General features: G+C 40.8%; 1 protein-coding gene across 4 annotated transcripts in view; it reads left to right on the forward strand.

Moving 5' to 3' along the window:
* Ttc17 (tetratricopeptide repeat domain 17) overlaps positions 1-22,634 on the forward strand; it is a 108,494-nt gene that overhangs the window by 14,857 nt on the left and 71,003 nt on the right. For all 4 annotated transcript variants that reach the window (XR_003712814.1, XR_003712815.1, XM_028778476.1 and 1 more), the window contains exons 2-10: positions 3,500-3,589; positions 10,619-10,788; positions 11,550-11,661; positions 12,040-12,171; positions 13,650-13,759; positions 14,565-14,709; positions 15,137-15,276; positions 17,894-18,054; positions 20,365-20,477. Coding sequence is in view for 2 of the 4 variants with exons in the window: in XM_028778476.1 (XP_028634309.1) it covers positions 3,500-3,589; positions 10,619-10,788; positions 11,550-11,661; positions 12,040-12,171; positions 13,650-13,759; positions 14,565-14,709; positions 15,137-15,276; positions 17,894-18,054; positions 20,365-20,477 (1,173 nt within the window). In the remaining 2 variants the exon portion in view is untranslated. The remainder of the gene's footprint in view (positions 1-3,499; positions 3,590-10,618; positions 10,789-11,549; positions 11,662-12,039; positions 12,172-13,649; positions 13,760-14,564; positions 14,710-15,136; positions 15,277-17,893; positions 18,055-20,364; positions 20,478-22,634) is intronic.

Consider the following 22,634-nt stretch of genomic DNA (forward strand, 5'->3'; position numbering starts at 1 on the left):
GTGTGTATGCATGTGATGTCTGATGACACAGGAGTGTGTATGCATGTAGTGCTTGATGATGCAGGAGTGTGTATGCATGTGATGCTTGACTATACAGCATGTTGGACAAACTTCAAGTGCTATAGGTGTAGTTTGTCCTAGGACGCAAACAAGGGTAGGGTTTTCTGTTTCTTCAGCCCCATTCTCAGGCTTCCCCAAAAGACACTCTGATAATAGTCTCTGTAGTGCCACTTGTCCTCACTTAGGAAATCCTATCTCAGAAATAACCACTGGGACTAATAGAAAAGAATGCACTGGCTAAGACTCCCATGTAGGGAAGAGGAAGTCAGGGATGTAGTTATGATAAAGAAGGAAATTCTGGGTGCTGACCAGCAAAAACTAGACATAGACAGCAAGTGGTGCCATTTTGGATTATATAGAGATAAAATGATAGTGTCTTAGTATTTCAGTGTGTTATATTATCCATGATAGTGTTGTAACTCAAAATTCTGAATTAAAAAAAAATACTCTGCTTCAAGTTCTTAAGGGGAATATAGTTTTTAATGAATTCATCAAACTATGTCAGATTTTATACTGCTACCAGAAGAGTGAGTTTCCATGTTTTCATATGTTAAAATGAATATTATTGTAAATAGAACAATTACTGTATATGAATAAGTTGCATATGAGGCTTGAACTAATGTCCCTAGAGAAATGTATCATATCCTGCTCTAAAGGACCACTGACAATTGACTCAAACTTGCCTTCCTAGAACATCATGCATATTTCTACACAAATTGGTTATTTTGTTTAAAATATTCACCTTTATCTAATTGGCAGTGAAGTGATTTCCATCTGCGGCTGAATGGATTTACTAAATCCACTAACTTAGGACTCTCATTGGAGATGTGGCTCTGAACAATGTCTCAATTTGGAACTGGTTCAGCATTTAAGAGCACTGGCTGCTCTTCCAAAGGACTCAGGTTGAATTCCCAGGATTCATATGATGGCTCACAGCCTTGTATAACTCCAGTTACTAGATACAGCATTCCCACAAATATACACATAGATGAACCACCAATGCACATAAAATAAAAATAAATCATTAAGAAAAAAACAATGTTTTGATTAGTTAGAGAAACACAACTGAAATCTATAAAAGTCACTTAATAGAAGTAAAATGTTTACTGCTGTTGTATATAATTGGATGCATGTACTCATATACTGTACTCTAAGGAAAATACAGTTAAATTGCTCAGCAAATGTCCTCATCTTTAGTGAAGTGAGTTTCTGCTGCAGAACAGTGAACTGTCATCTGGAGGCCTAGAGGATGCACCCTTCCAGATGACAGAGTTCAATCCACATAGTCACATTTCAAATGCCAGCTCACCTTTCCCTGCAGTACAACTGCTCTAAATATAGTTCCTAGTTCTTTTCTTAAATAGAGCAAGTGAAAACAATTCTGCCTTTCCTTTGTGACTAAGGGCCAATGAGCATTTATTGCACTGTCAGGAAATGGAAAATGGTGGCATTTGTCACTTGAAAAGCCAAAGTGAACTTTGAGATCTTAGTGTGCAGTATGTTCTCTTCCGTTTGTTTGATTGTCAGTTGGTTTTATTTTTTTGAGACAGGGTCTCAATATCTAGCCCAGAGACTTGTGTCAAACTCATAATTCTGCCCTTGAATTCTGGGGTTAAACTACTTCTCTCTAGTACCCTCTTGGTTTTGCTCCTGAGCAACTTTGCATGCTAAAAATTATGACATTGTATCACTTCTTTACACATTTTACAGAGAGAACCTAGGAGTCTATAAATTCCAAGTGTCAAGTGAGTGGAGTAGACCTATAAAGACGACTAAGCATGTATGAGTAGAGTGGATGCTGGGTATTGACAAGGTTGTCAAGCAGACACTCTAGTAAAATTTTGAGGAGAGGTACCCAAAAGGAAAGGAATTTATGTTGGCATTTGCCAAGATAATTACCGTAACATTTCAGAATTTAAGACCTGGAAATTACTGTAATAAAGATATGTGTCAGGTCGTAACTCTTCCCTTGCTAAACCTTTATCTGCCAAAGCTCCATGCCATTTGCTGTCACCTCAAAAAGAGAAAGCCAGCAGTCAGTAGCTACCCTTCCTGTCAGCTAATAACTTTTTCCTGATGTCTCTGTTAGCTCCTCCATCTTTGTTAAACCAAAGGTTTCAAGGAGATACAATATACTTCCCTTACAGGGGGATGTGAGGGAAGTCCTGCAACCTTGGCTATGTGAGCATTCTTTTTTTTTTTTTTTTTTTGGATATTTTATTTATTTACATTTCAGATGCCATCCTTTTTCCCCATTTCCCCTCCCTAGAAAACCCCTGTCCTATCCCCATTCCTCCTTTTTGCTTTTATACAATTTTAATTACATGCAAGTATTGAGGTCAGTTCTAGATTCTTAATCTACAAGTAAGTCTACAAGTAAGATTATTCTCTAGCTCCGAAATGTTGCCTTCATCTGTCTTATTCTTCCTACAAGCCTTTCAAATACCAGGTAAACAATGGGCGTGGGTGTTAGAGACAGAAGGAGACTGTTCTCCCACTGCCCTCTGGGTTCTTGGTTTTCTTGAAACTCCATTGAATACCTGCTGCTTGAGGTCTGGACAGGATGTAAGTAATCGGGCATTCTTTGCTTTCCATGTGAAGCTTTTTATACTTGGGCCACTAGCTGTAGCTTTTACATTTTCTACTTTGTTTTATTGCATTGGAAGCCAGTGTCTCTATCGCTTCATTGATGAAATTAAGTATCTGATATCTATTCAACCAAAAATGTTGTGGTGAGTATCCTTGTTTATAAGTTTGTCTCCCTGTTTAAGAGTGCTGTATGTAGTATCCTAGAGTTTGTTTTACTAAGTATCATGTACTGATGATGAACTTGTTCGTATATGTTGTAAATAATCCTACAGATGTGAGAGCAAATCTCTAAGCTTGCTCCCAGTATGTAGGGTTCATCTTCTATATTGCAGATGAACAGTGTAGTCACCTGATCTGTTGATCAGAGAACATGCACTCCAAGTAATAAATCTACAGCTGATCTTATATCATCTTTGATTTATGACTTTTTCCAAGTGGCCGTGTAAAATATATTTTTAATATTTTCTTTTTTATCACTCCCAAGTCTATTCAAATATTAAACATGCTGTCAAAACTAAGCAATCTGGTATCTTTGCTATTATAAGTATGAAAAGTATTTAAAAGAAACTATTTCATTGTTTGTTGCCAAGGACTTCTCTTCCTGAGTTTACTCAAGGTACTGGAAACCCTAGGACAATGTACTTGCTGAGCTGTTGCTAACTGAGCAGCCCCCAGCCTTCCCTATGTGCAGTCACTTTTGAATTGCCCCTGAAGACTCACTCACTGAGCAGCCAACATGAACTAGAATGGTGGTGGGCCAGCAACTGAAATCAGTAAAGGAAGCTTTCTTCCTCCAAGTAGACACTAATGCAGTGGGGGTTTAATTGATTTGTGCATTGCTTTCTTGTAGGTGGACTCGCCAATGAACTTGAAGCATCCCCATGACTTAGTCATATTAATGAGACAAGAAACAACAGTTAACTACCTCAAAGAACTAGAGGTGAGGCAACGGGATGTATGCTGTGCAGCTGAAGTGTCTGCTTCCCAGGAGCTGATTGTGTTCAGAGAACAATAAGCCAAGTTCCTATGACTTGCAGGAATCGGATTTTAGATTTTGCTTTGAGACACAGTCTTTCAAATTATTTTGCCAAAGTGGAGTGTGTGTGTATATGTTTGATTAATTAAATTTGTCCCTAGAGTTTACACATGTATGTAATACATACGGACTACTCTCATGTCCACCTCCCTACTGCCCCGTCTACACCATCCTCTCCATCAAAGGGATTTGAGCAGTAGAAAACTGGAGTGCTCTAGAGTAGGTAGCAACCTAATTCTCCCCTCACTTAACCCTACAGTAGAACCTATAATAGGTTCTGTGTCGTTTCCCTGTCCCCCCTCCCTGCCCCATTAGAAAGAGGATGTGTCTCTGGTGTAGTCTGAGAAGAGTGTGGGTAAGATATGAAAAGGAAGAAAGGAGCTGGACTTGGTCACTCTGGTCTTTAATCCCAGTACTCCAGAGGCAGAGAGGCTACCCTGGTCTGTATAAAGACTTTCAGGACTACACAGAGACCTTATGTCAAAAAAAAAAAAAAAAAATCCAGAGAAGGGAGCTGGGTAAGTAGCACACAGCCATCATCCCAGCTTTGAGGTCCAGACCAATCCAGTATACATACTGAGGTACTATCTACAAGAAAGGAAAAAAGGGCTTTCATAAAACCTAAAAATTATAATTTTCATTCGTTCTGAAGGAGTAAAACCAGGGTCTTACTATCATCTTTTCTCACGGTTAAGTCAAAAAGTTTTAACCAGCTTGTTCCATGAAAACTTGAAACTTATATGTGGAAAAAGTAAACTACAACTTTGGTTTAATGAACAAACCAAGCAGCATTTTTAGACACTGATTTTTATCATATCTATGAGCTTGGTTTGCTCAATAACATGAAGTGATTGGAAAAAACTAGACTTTCCCCCATAAATTGTCTACTTAAAAGTTATAGTGTAAATTATATCCAGAATTTGAAGGACACTGAGGTACAGAAAAATGTCAGATTCTTATTGAAAATAAGCAGGAGTAATGAGTGTAGAGTGAAGGAGTGTCGCCGCTTACAAGGAAGAAACGGACCCCCTCAGGCCCTCAGGCTCTCAGGGCAGACGTGGCAGAACTGGAGGCAAAAGGCTCAAGGCTTGTTCTTTGCCTTGGGTTTTGAGGAGATTTTGTTCTTTTCTCTCTTTGTTTGGCTTCTATTAAAAAACAATATGCCCAGCCCTCCAAACTTGGAGGACATGGGTTTGTTTGGCTTCTTTGTCCCCATCACATTCTGTCAGGAAAGGAAGTCAGGGCAGGAGCCTAGGGGCAGGAACTGAAGCTGAGACCTCGGAGGAACACTGCTCATGGTCAGCTGTCTTTTTTATAACTCCAAGAACTGCCTTGCCAGGGCTAGCACCCTTCACAGTGGGCTGAGCCCTCCAACCTCAAGTCATTTAATCAAGAAAGTTCCCTTACAGACTTGCCTCTGGGCCAGTTAAGGTTCACCACTTCACAGGTGACCGAGCTTGTGTCAAATTGTCAAAAGAAAAAACAAAAAGTAAAAAACCCCAGAAAACAAAAACTAACAAACAACAACAACAAAACCCTCACTAGTACAGTTTTGTGGGCATTGAACCCAGAACAAGCTCTGTACCACTGAGTTGTCTGTTACTATTTATTTAAATACTGTGTCTGAGTACACTATAGCTGTCTTCAGACACACCAGAAGAGAGCATTGGATCCCATTATAGATGGTTGTGAGCCACCATGTGGTTGCTGAGAATTGAACTTAGTACCTCTAGAAGAACAGTCAGTGCTCTTAACTGACTATTCCTCTCTCCTGCTATTACTTTTTTAGTGACATAAATAGAAACATTCAGTTTAATGATATGTGATTAATTCATCCAATAATTGAAATGCAAAGAAAAAGCATCCACCAATTTTGGAGTAAGTTTAGTGTGAGGAATTTAGGCTCACTTCATACAGACAGGAGAGATAGGTGAGGTACAAATACAGAAAAGAAAAGAATGGCCAAGCCTACAAGCAATGGCAGCATGCCTACGGAGGCAGAAGGAAACAGCAGCACTAACGGGGAGCACAGCCATGGCCATGCGACACTGTCTGTGCTGCAGCTCTTCCGCACTAAGACACTTCATACTCTGGGTAAGATTAGGGGCGGGGCCAGGCTCACTGCTCCATTGTGAGTAGAACCAAGTGTTGCTCAGTTCTGCAGCTGTACCCTCAGTTGAGAAGCTGCACCCTCAGTTCTACAGCTGCACCCTTAATTCTGCATCATGTCAGGTACATGGAGTAGAAACTCCACCATGCTGCGTAAGATCTGGTTCTGACTGGAGCTGGGTAGACCCTGAACCACGTCAGGACATGAGTCTGCTATGGAGGACTTGGAGATGGATAGGGTAAAGAAATACTGAAGAGTTTTGACCTGAGTAATTACAAAATGAAGTTGACGTGAACTCATTTGAGAGTGAAGTCAGGGTGAAGATGTTTTCTGGCATACAAGCAACAAGTTTTCTCACCCTAGACGGTCACGTGAGTGAAAACATGAAGGATGGACTATGTAAGAAGAAATAAATTGAGTAGAAGTATATAACTTATACAGTGGGGATTTTAGAGCCTTGGAAAAGCTGCTAACTTTATTCATTTTTGGTGTCCTAACAGATTACACTGTGATATTTTAACAATATGTAGTTGGAATAGGACATAGTTAAAACAGTTTATACTGTTTTATAATGTTCAGGAGGAAATGAACAGAAATCCCATTGAATATTTTCAGCACATATTAAAAATGTGGGAAGGGCTTCATGCTTAAGTAGTCTTGCCAAAAATGTAATTAAACCACAACATTAATCATGTTTCCACCACCAGTTTCCTTTTTACTGCTCCCTTTACCTGTTTAAAATACTGAAAGAAGCCTGCAGGCTTCATCAGACTGCAAGAAATCTGTGACACAGACAGGTTCTTTCTTACCCAGAATCCCCCTGTCAGTACTTAGAGAAATCCAGAGGGTAACGCTGAGGAACTAAGGGAACCTTCAATTAAAAATTTCTAGAAGACCAGCAGATTCTGTAGGACAAATAGCCTGATTCTTCAAGCAGGTTGTATGGGGAAGGGAGATGGGGAAATAATGTGCTAACTACCAGATATGCCCAGATTTAAACAAATAATTTTACTGTGGATTTCATTGTTTTCTTTTTTTTTTTTTTTTTTTGGTTTTTCGAGACAGGGTTTCTCTGTGTAGCCCTGGCTGTCCTGGAACTCACTCTGTAGACCAGGCTGGCCTCAAACTCAGAAATCTGCCTGCCTCTGCCTCCCAAGTGCTGGGATTAAAGGCATGCGCCACTACTGCCTGGCCTTTTTTAAGACTTTATTTTTGAGATGGTTGTATAATTTTTTAAATCATAGGGTGAAATCTGGTACCTACTCTATTTCCCTCTCAAACTCCTCTCATATCCCCCTGGCGTTTCTCCCTTGAAGCTTCATGTTTGTTTTTAATAACCTACTGAGTCATGTTTATGCTGCCACTATGTTCATGGGTGTGGGGCCATCCACTGGAGCATGAACAACCCACCAGGGGCCATCTGTCTCCTCAGTAAAGAAGGATTCTCCCTCCCCTAGCTTCTCAGCTTAAGGTAGGACCTTGACATCATCTGTGCTCTGTGTGTGCTGGGATTCTGGCTGCCTTGAGCTTGTATAGGTAACCACAGCTCCTGTGAGTGATGATTGTGATCTCATGTCATATCCAGAGGACACTATTTCACAGCACTCTCCTGTCCTCTGCCTCTTCCATGCTCTGCCTCCTCTTGATTGATGTTGTAGTGTCCTGATCCCTACTGTGGTGAGCTCAACACTGGTGTTTCATTTAGGGCTGAGCACTGAGTCTCCCATTCTCAGCATCTCACACCTGTCTCTAGTGCTGCCCGCTGCAGGAAGCAGCTTCTCTCAGCAAGGGTGAGAGCATCTCAGGCCTGTCTGCTGGGAGCGAGGCTGCCCTGGCTAGCTGGATTCTGATGCAAGCCAGGATGTAAAATTGGATTTCAGAAAGAGAAGAAAGAAATAGTTGGGAACTTGAACATGGACTAGGTATTTAATATTAAGAAATTGTTATTTTAAATATGTGGCAATAGTATAGTTTTATGCTTCTAAGTTATTTTCTTTCAGAAAGAAAAATATTTACTGATAAAAAAAAATTAAAATGGGGGGCAGGGTGGGCAAGAGATGGCCCAGCAGTTAAGAGTACTTGCTGCTCTTCCAGAGAACCAGAGTACAATATCTGGCACTCACATGGTGGCACACACACACACAATAAATGAATCTTAAAAGTTAAAAAATGAAAAGGAAAGGTGGAAACTGAAGGAGGAACAGCCAAGTAATATGAATGAGCCTGTCTAAAGTTTTGACTGACTGGCTGGCTAGATGGCCTAGTGAGTAAAGGTGCCTGCCTCACAAGCCTAACACTAGCACTGGGTCCCTAGGATCCACTGCAGAAGGAGAGAACCAACTCCAAAGGTTTTCCTTTGACCTTTACATACATGGCAATGGAGGCACTTATATACACATAATGACAATAAATAAAATTTAAAATTTGTAAGTAAAAAAGTTCAGAAAACTTGCCTGTCTATTCACATTCCATTGACCAAAGAAGGTCACATAGCTAAGCTTGTTGTATACATTAGAAGAAGAGTAAGATTGGGAGAGACCATTGGGAAACAGATTGTAGGATATAGGATATGCTCTTTTTAATAGGAGAATCGTTTTTTGAGATTTGTTTTTAATTTTATTTTTTAGCTGTGCATGTACATGTCTGTCTTTCTGGGGATGTGTGCATATGAATGCAGGTATCCCAGAAGAGGACACCAGATCCCCAGGAGCTAGAATTACAGGTGTTTGTGAGCATCTGATAGGGGTGCTGGGAACTGAACTCGGGTCGTCCAGAAAAGCAGTGATGCATTCTTAATTGCTGAAACATCTCTTCAGCCCCTTCTGCTTTTTCAGACAGGATCTCATGAAGCCCAGGCTGGCCTTGAACTTTCTGGATAACTGAGATAGGCCTTGAATTTCTGATCATCCTCACTTGACCTCCCTTGGCTGAATAATGATAATGATAGAAACCCTTAACGGCTAAAGCTACCATTTTGGGCCTGACTTTATGGACTTTTCACCATATCTGTGATGCATAATCCAGGCACCAGGCTGACAGATAAGCCACAGCCTGTAAAGTAACATTCTCAGTAGCTTAAGTAAAACATAGCTTACCTACCAGAATGCCACAGGGTTTCTCACATCATGTTGTGTAGGCAATTATGTAGAACAATCATGGAAAATTATCTTATGAGGAAGGGCAGGACAGGACAGGAAGGAGTGTGATACAGCCAGTCATGGTAACATATCTCCCATGATAGTTAAAACGTGATGATATGCCGTAGCCATCAGAGTGCATCAAATTAAAGCAAGGCCGTGGTCTCCTGGTACAGTTTTTAGAGTCATGATGAGGAGCCGACTCGTCACTGTCTAAGTCATGCAGGGCTGGTGAGGTAGCTCTGAGGATGAAGGTGCTACTAAGCCAGAAGACTGGAGTGCACTCTGCAGAACCACCATGACGGAAGGAGGCCTGACTGCCACACGATGTCTGTCCTCTGACTTCACACACCTAGTTGTACTCATGCTGGAACTCTTGCACTGAACATGGGCAAGCCTATTAGGGAAAAGTAATCTAGCTCCCCAAGAGCCCTCAGTAGCTCCTCTGCCAGGGGGTGGAGCTTCGTGAGCCCCTCCCCAGTCCTTGCTGGGATTTTCACTGGTTTGGTCTTGGGAATGCTTCACAGCTTCAGTTTCATGTATGTGTTTGTATGAATTTATATATACAGTAGCCTGTCGTGTCTGGAGAAGAGTTTCACAGTACTCTCTGCTATCCCAGGCTCTTAGATTTCCACCTCTTCTGAGGTGAGAGCCTTGATGTGTGATATTCGTGACTCGAATAGGGCTGAGCATTCACGCCCCAGTCTCTTGTTCTCTGTACCTTGACCACGGTGACTGTAACTCACCATCCACAGCAGAAAGAAGCTTCTCTGATGAAGGTGGAGAGATGCCGAGCTACGGCTGCAGTGATAAGCTTACATTTTAAGCTGAATTCTGGTACTGAGTTTTTCCTCCAGGACCTTTGACCTACCCAGATACAAGTTTTTGTTCCAGTTAGCTGTTCATTAAAGAAGATTTGTGTATGTGTGCCAGGTATGTGCGTGCGACTGTCGGGATGACAGGCTGTTGTGAGCCACCCGATGTAAATACTAAGGACTGAACTCAGGACCTCTGGGAGAACAGAAAGTGCTTTTAACTACTGACCCATCTCTGCAGCCCCTAAGATTTTGTTTTGTTTTTATAGTAAAAAAAAAAAAGTTTAGAGGAGCAACTTAAGCATTGATAAAAAAAATGATATATTTTTATATATACATTCACATGGAAATGTACAGCTACAATGGCTGATACAGGCAATATTAAAATATTGTGTTAAGTTTAACAAGGTTTAGAGTAGCACATCAGCATAAGACCACTGATGTAGAGAATTGAGGGGTTGTTTGGATCAATACATAATCACAATAATATTTCAAGAGAGTAACAGGACAAATGAATCCTTCATATGGGTACATATTCAGAGAAGGTGGTGTAACTAAGGGCATGCCAGACTCCTTGTCTTCCTATGGCAGGGTTAGCACTCATTATATTCTCCTTTGGTTTCTGTGACATCTAGCTGAAATCTTTTTTAATCCATTTTTTTTCTTTTAACTCATATTTGTGTGGGCATGCATGTGTGTGTGTACCTGTGTATGAGCACAGGCACATGCATAAATGCATGATAGTTGAAAAGCAGCTTGTCAGAAGCTTTGCTGTGCGTCCTAGGACTGATGAGATCGTGGGGCCTGACAGCACATGCCTTTCCCTCCTGAGACTCTCACTCTTCCCCACTGGATTTGATTTTCTTAACAGAAACAACTAGTTGCTCAAAAAATTCACATAGAGGAGAATGAGGACAGAGACACAGGCCTGGAACAGAGACACAATAAAGAAGATCCCGACTGCATCAAGGCCAAAGTGCCTTTGGGAGACCTGGACCTTTATGATGGCACATACATAACTCTGGAGAGCAAGGACATCAGGTAAAGCCGTTCTCTTTCCAAAGGTAAAGTTGTCCTGAATTAGGAAGGAGGATGGATAATGTTTCATCACTGATGAGTTTATTGAAATTTGAAAGTTCAAAACAGTCAGGCAGTGGTGGCGCATGCCTTTAATCCCAGCACTTGGGAGGCAGAAGCGGGTAGATTTCTGAGTTCGAGACCAGCCTGGTCTACAGAGTGAGTTCCAGGACAGCCAGGGCTACACAGAGAGACTCTGTCTCAAAAAACCAAAAAAAAAAAAAGAAAAAGAAAGAAAGTTCAAAACACATAATGTATATAAAAAGCTTGCAAACCAGTTAGCTGTTTTTTTATACCATGATTCAAAACTGAGCTATTTACAGTAAAAAAAATAAAACACAAATGCCCAGTAAACATGTGGAAATATTTCTCAGAATTTATCATATGAGTACAAATTAAAACAGTTTTATCTAACACACTACAAAAAGTCCTTAAGATTGGTAGCTACTCAGAGCATGGGAGGGCTTTGAGTGACATTTCTAGAAAGAATTTAGCAGTCTTTAAAAGACCACCGTCTTGGCTACTATTATTTCCTGATTCTTCATTTGTCTTTTAATTTGAATTCCTTAAATATTGACTTTTTATGGCAGCTGTGTGGAAAGCTACAAGCATTGGCTCCATAACACTGCTTGTAAGGTTGGAACACAGGGAGAACGTGAGAAAGTCAGATGTTCTCAGAGTGCTGTTTTTACCTCTTTCATTCACCTGCTGCTTCTTGATTTTAGGCCTGAGGATTTCATAGACACAGAATCTCCTGTCCCTCCAGACCCAGAGCAGCCTGATTGTACTAAAATCCTAGAGCTTCCATATAGTATACATGCTTTTCAGCACTTACGAGTAAGTGGAGAACTTTGGGGATGGGTGGGTACTTTTTTTTTCCTTTTATTTGGTTTCATGCTTATAAAAGGTATTTTTCTTCCTGCAAGCCACCTTATAATTTTACCTACTCTTGTTAGATCTTAAAAATACTTTAGCCAGGCGGTGGTGGCGCATGCATTTAATCCCAGCACTTGGGAGGCAGAGGCAGGCGGATTTCTGAGTTCGAGGCCAGCCTGGTCTACTGAGTGAGTTCCAGGACAGCCAGGGCTATACAGAGAAACCCTGTCTAAAAAAAAAAAAAAACTTTAAAATAAATGCTACAGGATACTGAGTTTCTTATGACTTATATCCTCTACTATTTTTTTAAACTGTTTTTGAAATTGCCTCCTCCTTTAGGGTGTACAAGAGAGAGTTAATCTCTCTGCCCCTCTCTTACCCAAAGAAGATCCAATCTTCACATATTTGTCTAAACGCTTAGGAAGGAGTATCGATGACATAGGTCACCTCATTCATGAAGGCCTACAGAAGGTGAGTCACCCAGCAACTCACTGAGCTAGGAGGCTCTGCATGTCTAGGCATGTGGTCTACTCAGGGTGTTTGTTGTTTGCTTGTTCCCATAAAGAAAGACACATTATGTTATGACTGCATTGCTACAAAGTATATCACTCAACAGGAAGGAGGCATGGGTAGAGTCATTCCCTTTACCAGGAAGAAATACTGAAAAGATTTATTTAAACTAATTGAAAAAGAACAACTAGTAGAGGTAATGGGGGTACAAACTAGTGTCTGTCAGTTACATTTGTAAGAAAGTTAACCATGGATGCATCTGTACACAATGCACATTACAGCTGTTCTTTTCCCTAGACACTTACCACTATATTCGTCTGTAATTTTCTCATAAGAATTTCTAACTGGTAATGTGTGCCTATAGTCTCAGCTACTCCTGAGGCTGAGTTGGGAGACATTCCTAAACCCACTAGCTCAAGACCAGCATAGGCAACACAGAGAAACTCTAACTCCAGAAACTAAAGGAAGAAAAAACCAAAAAGGAAGTAGGGAATTATATAGCATGAACCAAGACTGTAGACATGTCATTTAGGCCAGTGTGGGGATTCAGCGGGTACTTGTTGCTCTCTCCTTCCCTGTTAGACACACAGGCTGGGAGTGTCGCCCAGTTTGTGTAGTGCTTGCCTTTCCCTTTGGGGCCCTGGCTTCCAGCTTCAACATTGCATAAACCCAGTGTGGTGACTGGTACATGCTTATAATTCCATATTCTGGAGACAGAGGCAGGAGCATCAGACATTTGCAGTCATCCTTGACTACATAGCAAGTTTGAAGCCAGCTGAGGCTCCATGAGACCTTGTCTCAAGAAGAAAATGCAGTTTTGCCTCTAGGCAGTATAATTATAGTGGTATTAGATAGACTATATTATTATGACACGTATGTATAGTTTATTTTCATACATAATTGTTATCAAGAGATGAATTTTTGAATGCAAGAAAACAGTTTTGTTTTCAAGTGCGTTTTCTAATTATTTTTATAGTGAAGTTACCCTCTCCACCGTGTCTTTCCAAAGGTGCATTTGTATTCATGGAACACAAAGAATCAGGAAAATTGGGCTGGGATGTTCACCCTCTGATCATGACAGCACTTTGTGTGTGTTCATTGTGTGTTTATTTGGTTGTTTGCTTGCTTGCTTCTGAGAGCTAGGTTCTCACTGTGAGGTCCAGTCTGGCCTGGATCTCACTGTGTACCATAGACTAACCTCAAAGCCATGATGTTCCTCCTGCCTTGGCCTCCCACCATGCCTCTATGAGGATCTTTGGAGTGGTGCGGTGGTTTTCAGCTGTATCCTCCGTGTTCTTATCACTGTGGCTCATCTTGCTTTCTTCATCTTGAGTTTCAGAAGAGCCAGTGTCTTAGTTGTGCCCATTTTGAGCATCCTTAGTCAAAAAAGAAAAGCCCTGTCTTTGATTATATTTGACTGTTATTTTGTTCCTCTCTAGAATTCTTCCTCCTGGGTACTGTATAACCTGGCTTCATTTTACTGGAGAATAAAAAATGAGCCCTATCAGGTAGTGGAGTGTGCCATGCGAGCGCTTCACTTCTCTTCCAGGTGAGATTCCTCTTCTTTGGGCCTCCTGACCAGCCACAGCATGGAGGACTGTTAAAGAGTAGCACATAGGGAGCCACAAGAAACAGTGTTGTCTTGTAACTTCATACTTATCCGTCTCTTAGTCAAAGACATTAGCCTCATCACAAAAGAAAGATCACAGATGTCAGTAAGTTCAAATTGAAAGCTGTGTAATATAACATTCATTAAGGAAAAAGATATGTAAGGTAGATAGGCTGCCATTCACCTGAGATGTTAGTACCAGGACATACACTGGAAGAATTAGCATGAGTTGAGCCTACTTTTCCTTGTATGTGTGTAGGTGGGTGTGGTATATGTGCACAGGTATTCGCATGAGTGCCTGGACCCACACATTGAGTGTGGAGAGGCCAGAGGGCTTCATCAGATGACTTCATCTGATGTTCTCCACCTTATTTTTAAGACAGGGTTTCTCATTGAGCCCGAAGTTGACATTTTTGCTAGATTAGCCAGTTGGTCATCAGGCTCCTGGAATCCTCCTATGCTTACAGTGACACCACCACACCAGACTTTTATGTGAGTGCTGAAGGTCCACGCTCTGAGCCATCTCCCCAGCCCCAAATCGACTTCTCTTAAAGCAAATATAAACTGTAAATGAATTTTTAAATCATAAAATTCTGCCAGATCTTATTTTTGTGGCAACACTTGTAGCTGTGAGGTTGAGGAAAGATGATCAGTCATTTACAAATGAGAGGAGAAACTCGAGGGATTGGTACACAGACCCATGACCTGTGCACTCGGACCTCTAGCTGCATGTCCTCTCTTCCAGGCACAATAAAGACATTGCTCTGGTCAATTTGGCCAATGTTCTACACAGAGCGCATTTCTCCGCGGATGCTGCTGTCGTGGTCCATGCAGCTCTGGATGACAGTGACTTCTTCACCAGCTATTACACACTGGGGAATATATACGCAGTAAATACAACTTTCTTGTTTGTTGGCATAGAGCAGTTGCCAGAGGGGGGTGAACTCTGTCCATTTCTTTCATTTTATATTTTTCTCAGTAGACTGATCCCTTTCCATTTTGTCTGAACAATGGAAATAAAGTAATTGATGGGAAGGGAAGGAAATAGCTCCATAATGTATCATAACACTCTTAGCTTTTGAACAAAATAAATAGATAAACTGAAATTCTAAACTGCAGAATAACCTCTTAAAGATAGTAGGCCTTTCTAGCTATAGTACTCCTTGGTGTTATGGGGATTGATCAAAACAGTTTTGACTGCAGAATGAGGTAGCTGTGACTTCATAAATCATGAGGGCTTTGGACAGATGCAACCAGCCATGGTTAACATTTCTTCCCCTGTGTGTATGTATGTGTGTGTGTGTTTTGTCTCCCCAGATGCTCGGGGAATATAACCATTCGGTGCTTTGTTACGACCATGCTTTGCAAGCCAAACCTGGGTTTGAGCAAGCTATAAAGAGGAAGCATGCTGTCCTGTGTCAGCAAAAACTGGAGCAGAAGCTAGAGGCTCAGCATAGGTAACTGGAAGCAAAAATTTCACTGAAGCACTAGTACCACAGACCCTTGGGTTAGACCCTTGTCAAGAGGCATCACTTTAACATGGTCAAAACAATTAAAGAGGAAACCTTCGTCATACCTCACATCCATCCCTCTTCACCAAATCCAAATGGCTTAGCACAGTTCCATGACAGGGCAGCTGACGCTCCAGCAGCATCAGTGCCAGGAACTAGAGAACGTTTGTAATTAAAAGCTCACAAATTAGATCTTTACAAGTTGTTTGTTCATTTGTTTTGAGACAGTTTCATTCTATAACCCAGTGTCTTAGTTACTTTTCTGTTGCTGTGGAGAGGCACCATGGCCTTAGCGACTTATAAAAAACAGGGTTTAATTGGGGCTTGCTTATAGTTTTAGAGGGCTAGTTCATAAACATCATGGCAAGGGACTTGGCAGCAGACAGACAGGCATGCACATTCTACTGGAGCAGTAGCTTAGAGCTTACATTTGATCCACAAGTAGTAGTCAGAAAAAGAGAGAGACTGAGCCTAATGTGGACTTTTAAAACCCCCAGTGAGACACCTCCTCCAACAATCCTAATCCTTCTCAAAACAGTTAGTTCCATGAACTTTAGACCAAGTATTCTTGTTTAAACCACCATGCACAGCCTAACCTAGAATTCACTATGGAGCCACTGTGTAGCAATGAGCTCTCAGCAATCCTCCTGTCTTAGCCTTCCAAATGGTAGGATCACAGATGTGAGGCACCAGGCCCAGCCTTTTGATCTTCTGTTACTATCATGACACTTAGAGCTCTTGGGAGGCTCTGGGTGTGCAAGAATTCTGCTGATTACAACGTTATTTTAACAGAGTACAGTGTGTCAGTAAAGTCACTTGTACATACAGTATTTGATCTTTCTTCATGCCTTTGGTTTGACATTGCATTTGACCTACATCTTCTTTGGATGTGTATTAGGTTGGACAGCAGTGGGACTCTTTTGTACTTGATCTTAGCAAGATTCCTAGCAAAACATGTTTGTTTCCATAGGTAATAAGGCCAGCTAAGAAACTTGATAGAATTCAAAAGAGAAAATTTTTATTCCTCAAAATTAGCCTTCATTTTTTGAGTCTATTTTGGTTATTAAAAAGGATTTTAGAACTCATTAGGCGTGTGTATTTGATCGTCTCCTAATCCTTTCAAAGCATTGTGTAGTGAGGCAGAAGGAAGGCCAGCTTGCTTTCCTGTAACAGGCTTCTGTTCCACTGGGTCCAAATGTGCCCTGGCTGAGCGTCCTCCAGTGTTGTTCTCTTAGTACTCGAGTTCACTCGAGTCTTTGTAGGTATCAGTTCTCCAGGTTACAATACAGTGTATAAGAAAGCGTTGGTGTTTAAATGTAATCAGCCAGCTAGCTCATTGAAATCAGATGGTCAAGAACAGTATTTCTCTGTTTTAAGGAACTAGAATATGAGACCAGGATACTGTGGCCCTAAGTCCTTTTCTGTCTTTCTGCAGAATGAAAATGAAAAGGAGAAAAGGCTCTAGAAGGGTTTTGCATGGCAGTGGCATATACATTGCTGTGGTAAACACCATCACTAAAAGCAACATTGGCAGGAAAGGCTTTATCGCATCTTAGAGATTACTGTCTAACATTGAGGGAAGTCAGAGCAGGAACTGATGTAGAGAGGCCATGAAGGAGTGCTTACTCAGCCTGCTTTCTTAGAGCACCTAGGAACATCACTCCACGGGCAACACTGCCCTCTATGGGATGGGCATATCATTATATTATTATATCAAGAGAATACGCCACAGGCTTGCCCCAAGCCCAGTCTTATGGAAATGTTTTCTCATTTGTAGTTCCTCTTCTTAGATGACTCTAGCTTGTGTCAAATTGACATAAAACTAGCAGCACAAATACAGTTTTTAATTATTTATGTATTTTAATATGTATGTATTTGTGTATTTATATGATGCAAAGGATCAAACCCCAAGACTTATACATTCTAGGCAACTTCTTTGACATATCCTCAACCCTAAGTTTATTTTAGGTGATTTATAAAGACATAAAGGTGTGCATATTTATAGGGTCCCATGTGAAATTTCAATTCATACATCCATTGTCTGGATCCACCATTTATTTAAGGACGTGTAAATAAATATCTGAGGATGTAGTCTCTTCAGCCCAGGCAGCTGGGTGGGTGGCAGTACTGTTTTTCTGTGGAGAAAGGGAAGAGACGAGGAAGAGTGCATTTTACAGCTAACACAGTCCACAGCAGGCTCATTGTGTGCCTCGGCTCTGCCTTGCTCTCTCTCAGCTGTGTGCTCAGTCTGGGAAGCTAGGGCAGGTAAGTCCAGTTTTTTTTGAAACCTGAAAATACCAGCACATCGTTTGATTTTAAGACAATGTATTTAGGGAAAGGCCTTTGCATTCATGTTTTTTCTCAAGTAATAATTTAAATTTCAATGTTTCTCAAGTATTAATTTACAGAATGGCTTTTATTTAGCACTGTTATTCTTGAATTTGTGGTGTAGAGTTTGTATTAATAGCAATTATTGCTGATAATCATAACATTAGTGTATATAAGCAAGTTTTTAAAATCACAAATTTCAAGGTCTGGCTTTTCTGATTTTAAAAATGTTCAGGTCCCTTCAGAGGACGCTGAATGAACTGAAGGAGTACCAGAAGCAGCATGACCACTACCTGCGGCAGCAGGAGATCCTCGAGAAGCACAAGCTGATTCAAGAGGAACAGATCTTGCGGAACATCATCCACGAGACGCAGATGGCAAAAGAGGCGCAGCTGGGTGAGTAGTGTGCTGACTGCATGCAGGTCAGAAATCCTCCCAGCATGCTTGAGTGTAGCCTTACAGCAGTATGAAGTTGGATTTATGACTTTCCTAGATCTTTTTTAAAATCGTGTGTGAGTGTGTGTGTGTGTGTGTGTGTGTGTGTGTGTGTGTGTGCGTGCGCACACACGCATGCACATATGAGGGTGCCGTAGTGCATGAGTAGAGATCAGAGGATAAACCAGGGGAGTCAGTTTTCTCCTTCCACCATGTGGGATCCAGGTATTAAACTTGGGTCATTGGGGTTGGCAGCAAGCACCTTTATCCACTGAGCCATATCCCAGCCTGATTTTCTTACATCTTTTTGCTTCTTTGTTTATTTTAGTTTTAGTTCATCTGTATATGTGTGTGCCTGTTTGTTTGTGTACCATATGCTTGCAGGTACATGCAGAAGCTACAATGAGCAGGGGTCTCCTAGAGCCAGACTAGCAGGCAGTTGTGAGCCACCTAGTGTGGATGCTAGGAACCACATCTGGATTGCCTTCTGCAAGAACAGCACATGCTGTTAACCACTAAGCCATCTCTCCAGCCCCAGAACCTTCTTAAATCTCAAAACCAAGAGTAATCACAGTTGCTGTACCAGGAGACCTGGGAGCTGCTTTCAGCAACTGTTATTTCCATTTTGACATAAAAACCAATCTGCAAACTCTTAGGTTTCTTGTATTTCTCCAGCATTAATATGCATATCATTTTCCCAGAGATCTTGGTATGGTTCAAATTCTGCCACAGGATGTGTGAGGTGAGGCCTGAGCTTCTGCCTTCATAGCAAACACTGCACAGCAGGCTGTAAGGCCTTCCTCCAAGCCAGTGGTTCTCAACTTTCCTAATACTGTACTATGACCCTCTAATACAGTTCCTCATGCTGTGGTGACCTTCAACTATACAATTATTTTCCTTGCTACTTTATAACTCTTATTTTGTTTGCTTCTGTTAAGAATTGTGATGCACATATCTGATGTTTAGGGTATCTGATATGTAACCCTTGTGAAAGAGACATTCATCCTCCAAAGGTGTCCTGACCCACAGGTTGAGAACAGCTATCTAAGCAGACAAAGGAGAGCTAGAAACAAAACAAGCATACTCTGCCGAAGCAAACTGGTTTTTTCTCTTTTTCTGTCCTTAAAACAAAAACTATTTTAGAAATAGGATTTTAGACTAGAATTAGTAGACTCTTCTACTCAGATAGAGAATCTTAGTTTAGTCAGTATCTACTACTTGCAAGGGAGTTAAATCATTTCTATAGTTGTACATAAAATTATTCGTGTGCATTATTGATTGGTTGGTTGGTTGGTTGGTTGGTTGGTTGGTTGGTTGTTTTTTTCAGAGACGATAATGCATAGCTTTTTATCAACATTTCTTGAAGTCCATTTCCCCCAAAAAATAGAACCACTAATCTAGAGGAACTTATGTTGGCAAGAAATAGATGATTTAATTGTATGCAGACTATTTTGATTGTGATAAAAGTCCAAGGGAACAGATCTGACAACTCAGCCATAGAGAATAAAGTCCTCAAATGCCTTATTTTGATGAGTATGTTCATCTGGAAGGACTCTTGAGCATCGGTCCTTCGCTGTGACATTTGTCCATTTAAAGTCCCTCTGGTGGTTTATCTTTGCCATTCTTTAGAATAAAGAGTATATTCATATTGTAGGATTTTTTTTTGTGTGTGTGTGATCAATCTGCACCAAATGAAACCTGAGCTCTTACATAGGCATGTGAAACAAAACTGGGAACTCTAGAGAACAAATGCTCTCTGTAGAGATGGTCAGAGTCTCTACAAACCACGTAATCAAGACAGATAGAACCCAGCTGCTGGAATGATCAATCAGTGGAGTTAATCTCTCCTTGCTGTATACAGAGAAAAACTGGGACTTTAGAGATGTATTTATAATTCTCTGGGGATAAGGAGTAGGGTATTGCAGAATATGAATACAGGTGTCCTCATCAGCCAGAGGTGTCAGATCCACCTGGAGCTGGAGTTACATTGGTTGGGAGCCACCTGATATGAGTGGCAAGAACCAAACCCAGATCCTCTGAAAGAGCAGTATGTGCTCTTACTGCTTAACCATCTCACCAGTGCCAAACTGGGACTTCTTTAATGATTTTATTTAATTAACTATTAATGAATGTTTCTCTGTGTGGATAGCTTGAATACTTCTAAGCTCTAAGAAAGAGGCACAAGATTTAAACAGTGTGACATACACTCAGAAAAAGCATGCTGTTGCTGCATGACTTTGCTAATCATTTGTATAACTTCTTCTTGCCCAGGAAATCATCAGATATGCCGGCTGGTCAACCAGCAGCATAGTTTGCATTGCCAGTGGGACCAACCTGTGCGCTACCATCGAGGAGATATCTTTGAAAATGTGGACTATGTTCAGGTCCTTTTCTTGGTCTCTTCTAGTTTTTACTGTCACTTGTGTGTAAATAATTTCATGTTTTATTCCTTTGACTTCTTATAAATTCAGTTGCTAAAATGTGTGACTACCAGTTAAAGCTTTTAAGATTTTTATTATCTTTTATGTGTATGAAGGCAGATGTTGTCAATTATCAATTACATGGATAACATTTCATCTCCCAAAGTACTATTACTGTGTCTACATGCATGTACCTTTGATTCTTTTCTCCTTTGCTATGGGAAGTAATACTGTTTAACTCAGTTTCCATTTACCCTTCTAAAGCAGTGGTTCTCAACCTTCCTGCTGCTGTGGCCCTTTAATACAGTTCCTCATGTTGTGCTGAGCCCCAGCCATAAAATTACTTTTTTCTACTTCATAACTGTAATTTTACCACTGTTATATATCATAATGTAAATGTCAAATATGCAACCTCTAAGGGGTTATGGCCCACAGGTTGAGAACTGCTGTTCTAAGGCATGAGTTAGACCTACTTAAAAGGTGGAAGAGAGAGCCATCTCTTTTCTAAAGTCCCATTATGTTGCCCCTCCAGAAACATGAACAAAATTATGTTACACTAAAAAAAGAAAATACTTAATAAGTACCATTGCTAGGCATATGCATTCTCTTACACATAGTCGTGCACACACACATACAGCCATTCTAGGTCTGTTTGAAGGAAATATGTAAATACAATTATACTGAGGGGCACAAAACTGTTCCTGGGTGAATGATATCAGCAGTGTGCACAACCAGGTCAACAATCAAAAAAGATATCAATGCAAAACCAGCATCCTTCATATCTGTCTTTCATAAGACCCTCTGTGCACTGTCCTAGAGAATTTCCTAGAGTCAAACTTAAAATAAGAGTCAAGAAGGCATTTCTAACGAAACAAGCATAAGCAAATTTGAGCAATTTTTAAAGATTTATTTTATGTATGAGTATTCTCTCTGCATGTTCACCTCATACCAGAAGAGGGCATCAGATCCCATTGTAGATCGTTATGAGCCACGATGTAGTTGCTAGGAGTTGAACTCCGGACCTTGGGAAGAGCAGCCAATGCCCTTAACTTCTGAGCCATCCTCCAGCCTGAAATTTGAGCCCTTTAATTTGAACAGCCCCAGACCACATTAACAGTAATAGTAAGAAACAAAGACAAATAGGCCTTTAAGCAGGAGCAGCAGCAATGTGGGGCAGATGCTCCTCTGGCTTCCATGGACCAGTTGCAGCGCTCATCCATGGTTGGCTTTCAAGACAACTCACACCACCAGAGAATGTAGCTCCTTGTCACAAGCCTAAGCATCCTGAGGAGGAAAGATGAAAGTTTAGAAATAAGAGTGAAATCCAGTATGACTTTTGGATGTCCTGGTGGTTTTGGGACCGTCCTGGACCAGTGTCTTTCCAGTTATCTTGAGTTTGTGTAGCAGAAAAGTGTGTTTCTTTTCATAAGACCTAGAGCTACAAATTCAGCATGCTCACGCCTTTCTCTCATGTCCTTCCTTTTCCATCCCTTCCGTGGTCCTTTTCTCATTCTCTATATCACCAGTAGAACTATGGTACCTTATAAATGTGCCAAATGTCTTATCTTGGTTTGCAGGAAGACCGTGTGTGTGTGTGTGTGTGTGTGTGTTCTTTTATTTTTTTGTTTCCTCTCTTTAGCTCTAAAGGTTGTATTTGCAATTGCTAATAGTCTATAATCCCTAAATGACAGCCAAATTAGACTCTTAAAAATACTTAAAATTTTTTTATTGTTATTTTTCATGTATATGAGTGTTTTGCCTGCATGTATGTATATATATATATTTGTGTATGTGTGATATATATATATATATACCATAGTTCTACTGGTGATGTAGAGAATGAGAAAAGGACCATGGAAGGGATGGAAAAGGAAGGACATGAGAGAAAGGTGTGAACATGCTGAATTTGTATCTCTAGGTCTTATGAAAAGAAACACACTCCTCTGCTACACAGACTCAAGATAACTGGAAAGACACTGATCCAGGGTGGTCCCAAAACCATCAGGACATCTAAAAGTCATACTGGATTTCCGTCATATTTCTAAAACTTCATCTTTCCTCCTCAGAATGCTTGGGCTTGTGACAAGGAGCTACATTCTCTGGTGGTGTGAGTTGTCTTGA

This window comes from Grammomys surdaster, unplaced genomic scaffold, assembly GCF_004785775.1.
Source record: "Grammomys surdaster isolate TR1022 unplaced genomic scaffold, NIH_TR_1.0 338, whole genome shotgun sequence".
Classification (NCBI taxonomy): Eukaryota; Metazoa; Chordata; class Mammalia; order Rodentia; family Muridae; genus Grammomys; species Grammomys surdaster.